Raw genomic sequence first — 9,905 nt, forward strand, 5'->3', positions numbered from 1 at the left:
AACTGCCGTTGCCCACCGCCAGTACAAGTAACTATGCACAACTATGAAATCCACTCGAAGCGTTTGAAATTTATTTCTGCTCGTGATCTGTCGCGTTGTCATCAGTTCCGATTAAATAAAATCCAGCGGAAAATGGAATAAACAAACAGATCATTAGCACCGAATCTATTGTATTTATTTAGATGGGACTTATACCAGTTTAAAAATAACACATCCTTTGCTGCGAAAAAAAACTCTATACAAGAAGAAAAACTTAAATAACAGAATCACGAGTTTGTCTGTAAATAAACTCTTTTTCCCCAGTCATTGTCAATTATCCTATTTTCTATTTCTCTCGTCGCTATACCTTGCTCTCCCTATTCGTTGCAGCTTTATCAAAGTTTTTCAACCCCCTCCCCACCCCCCTCCCCTCTCCTCTCTGTTTTTGTCCGGGTTTCTTTCCTCTTTTCTTTGGATCATGTAGGAAGTATACAAACCTGTACAAATATCGGTGTGTTTGTTCCGACATGAGACCCCACAGCAGTATAAGAAGTCATAAATGCAGCAGGTTATCAATCACTCGGCTGCCATTACCAGCCCGCAGTAAACAGCGAATAATAAAACCAATGATCTCTCTATAACACAAAATATACTTAACTGTAGCGTTAAGTCGATACATTTTAATACCCATATACCATCTCAATTTGAACTGAGTAGGTGAACAGAAAAGTAAACACACAGATAATAATCAAAACGTCATTACAGAATTAAAGTAAAAAGCATATTTCTAACACCCTATTCCATTAACGACGTTTTTAACAAATCGCGTTTAAAAATATAACTAAAAGAATACATTCAGCCAGGGTCTGCCCAACACCTGAGTCCTTCTCTTCAATAAGGATGCAGCTGTCGGCTTTGTAGAATTGAACTCCATGATTTTTTTTTTGGTTTTGTGGCTTCTGGTAGTGGTACTGTGTTTTTAACGGTAGATTTCTCTTTTCCCAGGTTCCAGTTCACGTTCCTTTTCTAATATTATTGACGTATATATGGATATATCTACATATCCCGAATGGACTGAAATGAGCAGGAACAACACACAAGTCTGGAGCCTCGGGATAGAAGCCTGGCTGAGATCAGGATTAAAACGCTCTGCTGTGGATCCTATCGACACTCACATTCATTCTGAAGACTGACGTGTCTAAAAGCAGAATTGAATAAATCTAGCCAAGGTGCAGAGAAAAGAACAAAAATGCACAATCTGCGCCTCGCCGCCTCCTTTGTCTGCTCCTCACTATAAAGAGCTTTTTAAAAGCTCACTCTTGCATCTGCTTTAAGGCTTTTCACATGTTTGGTGGGAGTCAATAAATTGCAGCACAATTAGCCTATTGTACCTTATTTTAACCGACTTTATATAACACTTGTTTTGTACTTTTATTACCACTTAATAAATTCTCTTAATTGCATCAATTTTGTTAAAAAATCAATCACAATCGAGATGAATAGTATCAATGAAGTACATCAGTCTCAATTGTGCCTTATTACCCGTCTTAAGTATTGTTTTCTTGTGTTAAGTTAAATGTCTTAAAAAGAGATACAATCTCTCTAATACAAATACCATTTGAATGGACTGGTTCGTACACCCACTACATCTGTACTGTAATCTGCTCTCTATTTCCACTGATATCATTCACAACAGTAGATTCTTTCGGTTGACAGCCAAGTCTAAACCAGTAGTAAATTAGTACACATTTATACTGATTTTATTTTAATAATCGTAATAAAAGCTTATAGATTTGGCACTAATTAGATAAATGCCTAATGATCTTGAAAATTACTCTGGTTTGAAATATATTACTAACAGAAACTTTGTTGTTGGCTGATTTTGGAAATCAGAATATTAGAAACGGATGGCTTCACATGTTAACTGTTCAAGCGACGATAAAGTTGTTAAAATCCATATTATTGATAATTTCTCGATTTGTTTCAATACATAGGCTTGATTTTATGCCTCATACACACGTTTTCAGTAATATTCGTGAAATATTTAATTGCATGCATTGTGACAACCGAGAGCTTTCTTGTGGTATATATTATCTCAGTGCACCCAGAAACGGATGCATGTTGCAAATGAAATATACAAAATCAAAACCTTTTGTGGATTCAATCGCATTATACTTGAAAAAAAGTTGAATACCTCCACCCGATTTTGTTTCACTTAAAAATATATAGTTTCAACAATATAACATTGTGGGGGAACATTTCCAGCCTTTATTGTATGTGTACCTACGATCTGCTATAAAATTGCTATAACATCAATATTTAACTCCGAATCATAATAGATCACATTAAGGGATAGGAAAGGGAAGTGAGCAGATAAGGTATAGTTGGATAAATATAATTCCTGTAATATTGGCTTTATTATGTTTGGTTTGTATCTATTATCCAAATTAGAACAGGTCATTTAAAGGCATAATATTTGACGTTGAAAGCTAATAAATCAGATTTAGAAAGCAGAAATAGAATTGTAAATGTTCCGAGTGGTTTCTGAGTGGTTGGGGAGAGCTGCCTGGAGGCATGCGTAATGGAGTCTCACTTTGCGCTGACATTTGCAGCGTTGAGTTTTGATTGGCCCTGATTTGGAGCTGCTCATGGGCTCATTCAACTGTTAAGCACCACCCCGTCCCTCTAAAGGAGATTATAATGCAAGAGACCCCCTTTTACAACAAACAGAAATTTGTAGTTTTTTTTTGTATTTTTTAAAAAACCTCTCCGGTTTTTAGGGGGAATCTCACCCTGGAGCGGTGCGCCATGCTCTCTCACGCCGACCTCCTGGACGCTCGCCTGGGTGAGTGTTTGCGCAAAACTCCGTTCCAAAGAAAAATATATATCTCTAGGAACGAGCCACCGGGGGCTGCTGGATAGCGGCTTCCACTCAGAGGCTCCTCGTTATTCTGCTTTAATGCAGCGAAAATTAGTTAATTCTATCTAAAAGTAATTATTTTAGTTTCAAATTACTGCAATAATTTGATTTAGAATCAATCTAACGGAATTGTGCTTGTTATTTGAGTTAAGGAAATCTATCACTGATATTAACAACTGGTGGAAAGTTTTTTTTTCTCTCTTTCTCTTTTTTTTGGATCACGATCTGATTTGTGTTTGTTTTGTTTTATTTACCAGGAATGAAAGATGCCGCGGCTGAATTGCTCGGGCACCGGGAGGCGGTGAAGTGCCGGATGGGGCCCGGGGGCTCTGAGTCGGGCCACCCAGGCGATTGCCCTCAGGGCTCAGACACGGTGGAAGGTGCGACCCTCCTTCCGGGGGAAAGCATCACATCGGCCGGATCGAACTCGGGAGGAGGCGGCGGCGGCGGCGGCGGCGGCTCGGCCAGCGGCAAAGACTCGGACAAACAGCAGCAACAACAGCAGCAACAGCAGCAGCAACAGAACCAACAGAAACAGAAGAGGCACCGGACCCGCTTCACCCCAGCTCAGCTCAACGAACTGGAGAGGAGCTTCGCCAAAACCCACTATCCGGACATCTTCATGAGAGAGGAACTGGCTCTGCGCATCGGCCTCACCGAATCCAGGGTGCAGGTAAGGACATGCGGTTACCTCTTCCAGAAAGGCAAGCGATCCCTATAGGATGGAGGGGGGCAATAAGGAACGAAACAACCCCGTTTCCAAAAGGGGAACGAAAATTGTGTATGAAGTGTGAGTTCCTTAAGGTTATCTTGAACGAGATTGTAGTGCTCCGATCAAATTTCGAAAAAGTGGGGCAATATTAGCAGACTTCGAAACTATTTATTCAGCGTTTGACCGCTACGAATTTTGTATGAAAAACAACGAATGCAGACGTGGAATAAAGGAGCCTTTTAAACTCCACTGTTTAGCCGTATTTGATTTTTTATTTTCTAATGCATAAGATACCGTTTTTAGCTTATTTTTTTTCAGTAACTGTAGTAAGAGAACAAATTATTCTCCCGTTTATCACCTTTCCTTAATTTTTCTTTGGGTGAAAAAATAGGCAGACTTTTGGAGATGTTGAATACTAGAAAAGATAATCAAATCGCTGGAATGTTAAAGGACATAAATGCAGAGTCTGCATGTTGCTGCTGAAAAGTAAAGCGGTTGAAAAAACGAGTAAAAAAAACCAAAACCTTTCATGCAATTTTTGAGAACATAGAACAGAAGAGATGACAGCAGAATTTAACAAGGTTTCGGGTTATTAACAACCAGTCATCAAGTCAGGAATGAAGACTGGCTCCTGAAAGATACAAGTTGAAAGACACCCGGTGTCTGAACAAACGCAGCATCAGATTTTGGGGAATCTTTCATTGGGTTTCCAATTAGATATAAAATTCTACCAGAGACGGAATCCTCAACAATCTGATACAGAAGGGAATCAGTCTTAACGTGTGTATATGTTGAGCTGTGAAATGTATGAAGTTGGTCTTCAGAATGTCCCTGTTACTACAACAAATGTATTTTTTTAAATGAGAAAATTAATCTTCTTAACCCATGAATAATCTTTAAGGAAGTAACAATTGTAATACTCTTACATTGACCTCTCTAATCTCAGATCTCTGGAAGCTCGCCTTTGTAGAGCGGTTCTAAAAGATTTCGTTTTCGAATACCCTTGTCAGGTGTGGAATTTTAAATATTTTCAAAGTTAGATGAACATTCAAAAATGAAACGAAACGTTAAACGTTGGAGTGTAAAGATTTATATAAACGTGGAACGCAAAAAATAATCCAAACTAAAGTAACAAATCGCACGAAATATATAAAGTTGAAATTTAAGTTCTCAAAACATAAGCTTATGAAAATATATTTTAGAATTAGGATGAGCAATAATTATGTACGTAATAGAAAGTTCTGATTAAACTGTCAAACCGTAGCTTTACAACATAAAATACAGACAGAGTTCGAGTTCATAACTGGAATTCAGCATATTCAGAAGTTGAAGGAGATTCTCACTATACAGTCGGCTTCTATTTAGAGCCTTAAGATTTATGGTTGTGATGTTAAGAATTACAGATATGCACAATATCCGGCGCCTCTTAAAGTAACGCAAACCAATTAAATTAATCTCCGTGCGACTGTGAACGGTGACTGCAGAAGGAAACTTTTTTTTAGAGACGTGGAGACTTGTGAGATTTCCGGGTTCTGACGAAAGGTTTGATCAGTAAATCACCCGAAGCGGCTATCTGTAATTACTGCTGACACTGGCCATTACAACTGCTGGCCAATGATTTAAAATGATAGCAATTCTAATCTGATGATAAAGCAGATAATGAAAAGTGTAAAGAATTACATTTTAGATGTTTGCCCGGAGAAGGCACCAAATAAGCTCGGTGCACGTTTTATATATAAGATAAATAAACGTGACTCAAAAGTTCTGAAGCCTCTCATTCGGTGAAAAGAAGCTTGCATACCAAATCTTAGCAGAATTCCCACTTTTTATTTCCGAATCTTTACAAATACACATTCGAGAGAGAGAGATTAACAATCCAAACTACCGGAAGCACAATCAGAAATTAAAATAACCAACATTTCGAACAAAAGAAACGGAACGGGTTCAAATGCATTAAATCACAATAGCCCATATATGAAATGGTTTTTTACTGGATTACACCTAAGTTTTGAAATGAAATCCAAAATGTAGGATTTGAATAAAGTTAAATTTAATAACAGAAACCTGCAGCATTTGATGTAAAAGGAGAATGTGGGTTAGTTCAAATTTATTGGCTCTCTAAATAGAGCCACGGGTTGTTTTCAGTATTGGATCTTTAACATTTTACAGTTAGAACCCAAGTCTAAATTACTGTTAAAATATTACAGCGTTCTAATAAACTTGATATAAAGCGTCTCACGCCTCCAAAGCTGAAAGTTCTCAATGACAAGTTATAGGGCCCTGTTCAAAATAAAAACAGTGTGATTTTACCATATACCTCGCACATAAAGTCAGGATGGCGGAGATTTGCTTATTTGTAGTTTTAAATTAATTTTCAATAGTTTGTCTAAGGGGTGACAAATTATAATATTAGTCCTGCTCTTAGCTCTTAGCTCATTTAGCTTTAAACATAAAGTGACAATATGCTTAGATAAGTATTTACAACGAGATTACCACAGATTATAATTTCCGAATTTGGAGTAGTCTCTTCCGTGGGTAGTGTTCATATATATTAAATTATTTAGGAGAACATTATAGTTTCATATTTTGACCGAATTGACGAAATGACAACGCATTATTAATAATGAATTTTGTTGAAATATATTTTAAAAAATATTTTCATTGTATCTTATTGCCAAGATCAATTTTCTCAAACACGGGACAATTCTTCGTTTGTTGTGACTGTTATTTTGCCGGGTTTTGCAGAGGTGTGCTAACCCATGTTTGTATAAACGGTCTCTTTCTTTGGTTTAATCTAACGTGTTATTGTTGTTTTTCTTTGCGTTTTCTTAACATTTGTCATGAAGTGCGTTCCTGTCATTTCCCACAAAAGGAGACATTATCTAAAGCTTATTCAATTTCCACAGACAACACATTACAACATAAATCACTTTACTTTGCAGGAACCCGATGAACAAAAGCGAGATGCAACCCCAGTCTCTCTCTCTCTCACACACTTTGTTTAACGTCACACTATTTATAAGTCACTATAAACAACAAGGGTGTTTTATTATAATTTTACATTCCTGCCTCACGAATATCGAAATCTATTTTATTCACTTAAAATATTTTACACGAATAATTATTGGTAGCCCGTTGCTGAATCATCTGTCGTCTGAAATGGTTTATTAAATGACAATGTGAAAATAATGCAAATCATGCAATAAAATACAATATAATCAGCATAATCATTAGTCTCCAGCATGTATTAATTAGCTTCCAATACTTTATTTACATAAAACCCGTATCAGTGAAATAACCGCTGCACAGTGATCCTTGAGATCTCATCTTTTCTTCCTAATTATGTGTTTTAATTCTCACTATAACCTGCCTCTCTATATTGTGGATATGCAATGCCCCGTCACCTGCCACATCTTAATAGGCGACAAGTTGAAAGTATTTTCTACTTTTCTAATGGAATGAGAAATTGCATTTTCTCTAACACTATTAAAGTGTAATGAATTTCGCTGGGATTTCACGGCTGGCTGGCCAGAATGAATCTGTGCTCTGAGCACATCGAGAGCTTCAGATTTCACACAAAATCTCCGCATTAATCATCACAAATATTACAATGAGATCTTCATAAACCCAACAGTTTCCTGGAAAATTTAACATTCCAAATACTATATTTTCTAAAACGAGTTCACATCCGTTAAAACCGTTGGTATGCCATTTACTGGCTTATATAAATAGAGGTTTAAAGATAACAAATTATACCCATAATGCCGCTTTTATCTTAAAAATGAAATCCTACGTAGCAGTCAGGTTGTAGTATTTGCAGTTACACTAGCTGTTTTTTTTGGTCTGTATCGGATCATTGCTTTTTTTTGCACAAAGTACCCTTCTTAACTATAACGATTTTATTTTATTATAAATGCATATTTATTTCCCAGATTGCAGTCAGTACCATTTAATTTATAGATGAATTCCATTGTTATTTTCGCCCTCTGTAAGACTTAATCTTGGTTAAAACCTGTCGACCCTTCTTTCAATACTATTTGCATTATTGCGATAAATAACTGTGCATTATCTATTATACTGTATCTTGCTTCTAAATTATTTCACAGCTATTGCAAAATTAACAAGAATTAATCTTGCATAATTTGTACGGTTCATTTTTCATGCCCATCTTGCATTTTATATTAGATCAAATAATTCATATTTTCTAAACCACAATATAGATAGCTCGTATTTCAATCCCAGAAACAGTGTGTCGCCTCATTGAATCAGCAGGATTTTCTAACCGTTAATATGTGATGATTTAAGAAGAAACTTCTGCTATTTTAAACGCCGTTTGTTTCAGTGCAATTTCTTATATTTATTGCAATGATATTCACTTTTGAGTGCATTCCTCTTTTACATCGTGCCTCATGTTGGAAAGTTAACTACAGCCTTTCTCAAAGACACTATTCCCCAAACCTTTCCGACACGTTGAATTATTGCAGGACAGTTTCAACATCTTATCTGTCCATATGTAAAATATCCTGGCTGTTAGCTCTTGACGGGTCTTTCTGGATGGAAATTGCAAGATAGATTGACAGTATTCTAATTCAAAATCTTCCTAAAGGATATTAATTAATTTCATCTTGCTTTAATTGTATATCTATTTGTGTTGAAGTGGAGCTCTATGTACTAACGGAAAATCAATTAATTACAAGGCAACTTTGGAAAGTTCTAAAAGTGCGCATAATAGATGGTGAAGGACTCTCCTTGTGCTTCAACAGGCCCTTCAACCCTTCGAAGATAAACTAATGCGATTGCTTCCCCGGCCCCAGAACAACTTTTTTTTTCCATGTGGTAGAATTAATTTGCTCTACTTTAAGTGTTTGACTGCCTAATTGTGTCTTTAAAGCATTTTTCACAATTCCTATTTTCCCAGTTGTACCAGGTGATTCTAAGAACAATTTCTCACGAGTTAAATTATTTTTTGCGGGAGTTGTGTTCCACCTCACCCCCCCCCCCCCATGTGACATAAAGAGGTCCCCCCCCCCCTACCCCAGATAATAAGTAACGAGATCTTTTTTCTGGAGATTGGATCATACTTTTAGTCCTGATGTAATTTCATAGGTTGGCCTAATCGGTTCAATCCGACGCGATATAGACCTTGTGTGTGGGCCAGAAGTGGAAGGTCAGTAAAACCGGAGCCGCCCAGCCTTGTTTTTCATGACCTCTTCCTAAACGAATCAGTAATTCTAACGCCATCCTCTCTCATTAAGGCACACTGAGACCCCAGAATCCGATTGTGTTAAGAGAATATTCTCTCATCTGTAAATGTTGATGAGTGGATCCAGCCCTGTTTTGTTTCACCCGGGGCTGATATTTCCACGGACTCCCTTTTCTCACAGTTGTTTCACTAAAGGTCTAAAATTGACAGGATTAACGTCTCTCACTCACGTTGTGTCATTCTGTTTGGTTCCTTTCTGATCGCAATTCTCTTTGCCTCTGCTTTCAGGTTTGGTTTCAGAACAGACGCGCCAAGTGGAAGAAACGAAAGAAGACCACCAATGTGTTCCGTACCCCTGGCACGCTGCTGCCTACGCCAGGACTGCCCCAGTTCCCAGGCGCGGGCATGGGCGACGGCCTTTGCTCTTTCCACGCCAACGATACCCGCTGGGCCACGGCGGGCATGGGGGTCTCGCAGCTGCAGCTGCCCCAGGCCCTGGGCAGACAGCAGGCCATGGCCCAGTCTCTGTCCCAGTGCAGCCTCGGAGGGCCACCCAACTCCATGGGTCTTTCCAATAGCCTCGCGGGCGCCAACGGCGGAGGCTTGCAGTCCCATCTCTACCAGCCCACTTTCCCTGGCATGGTGCCCGCCTCCCTGGCCGGCCCCAGCAACGTGACGGGCGGCTCGCCGCAGCTCTGCAGCTCCCCGGACAGCGACGTGTGGCGAGGGACCAGCATCGCCTCCCTGCGCCGTAAAGCACTCGAGCACACAGTCTCCATGAGCTTCACCTAATGCAGCTCCCCCCTTCTCTCCAGCATCCAACAGCCAGGGAGTCGACTCAGGATTTGAAATACATCCTTCAGTACCCACACGCAAATAGGAGGTGGGAGGGGGAGGGAGGGTGGTTGGTCAAACTCTTTAAAATAATATGTAAAGAACACACTAGAGGCACCAGGGATAAAGCGAACACCATATGGACTCAACTTCAAGAACTCTGATCAGTGGCGGTGATCTGGAACTCTGAGCTGCCTCATCTTTCTGAATCACATTTCCAGATCACTAGGCTTGACCTGTTGCAATAACAGGTTAAA

The 9,905-nt window shown here is 38.8% G+C and overlaps 1 protein-coding gene across 1 annotated transcript; it reads left to right on the forward strand.

The window, feature by feature from the left end:
* The first annotated feature begins 700 nt into the window (after window positions 1–700).
* otpa (orthopedia homeobox a) lies at window positions 701–9,606 on the forward strand. Its single transcript, XM_067982148.1, has 4 exons — window positions 701–1,208; window positions 2,760–2,824; window positions 3,157–3,572; window positions 9,103–9,606. Exons 2-4 carry the CDS (start codon window positions 2,788–2,790, stop codon window positions 9,604–9,606), a joined length of 957 nt encoding a protein of 318 aa, XP_067838249.1. The 5' UTR covers window positions 701–1,208; window positions 2,760–2,787.
* The last annotated feature ends 299 nt before the right edge of the window (window positions 9,607–9,905 follow it).

Source organism: Heptranchias perlo, chromosome 4, assembly GCF_035084215.1.
Source record: "Heptranchias perlo isolate sHepPer1 chromosome 4, sHepPer1.hap1, whole genome shotgun sequence".
Lineage (NCBI taxonomy): Eukaryota > Metazoa > Chordata > Chondrichthyes > Hexanchiformes > Hexanchidae > Heptranchias > Heptranchias perlo.

Bases quoted from the DNA above. Each gene is read 5' to 3' on its own strand.
- otpa (XM_067982148.1), top strand. From the start codon at position 2,788: ATGCTCTCTCACGCCGACCTCCTGGACGCTCGCCTGG. The intron at 2,825-3,156 runs GTGAGTGTTTGC...TTTATTTACCAG, and splicing joins CCTCCTGGACGCTCGCCTGG to GAATGAAAGATGCCGCGGCT. The intron at 3,573-9,102 runs GTAAGGACATGC...CTCTGCTTTCAG, and splicing joins TCACCGAATCCAGGGTGCAG to GTTTGGTTTCAGAACAGACG.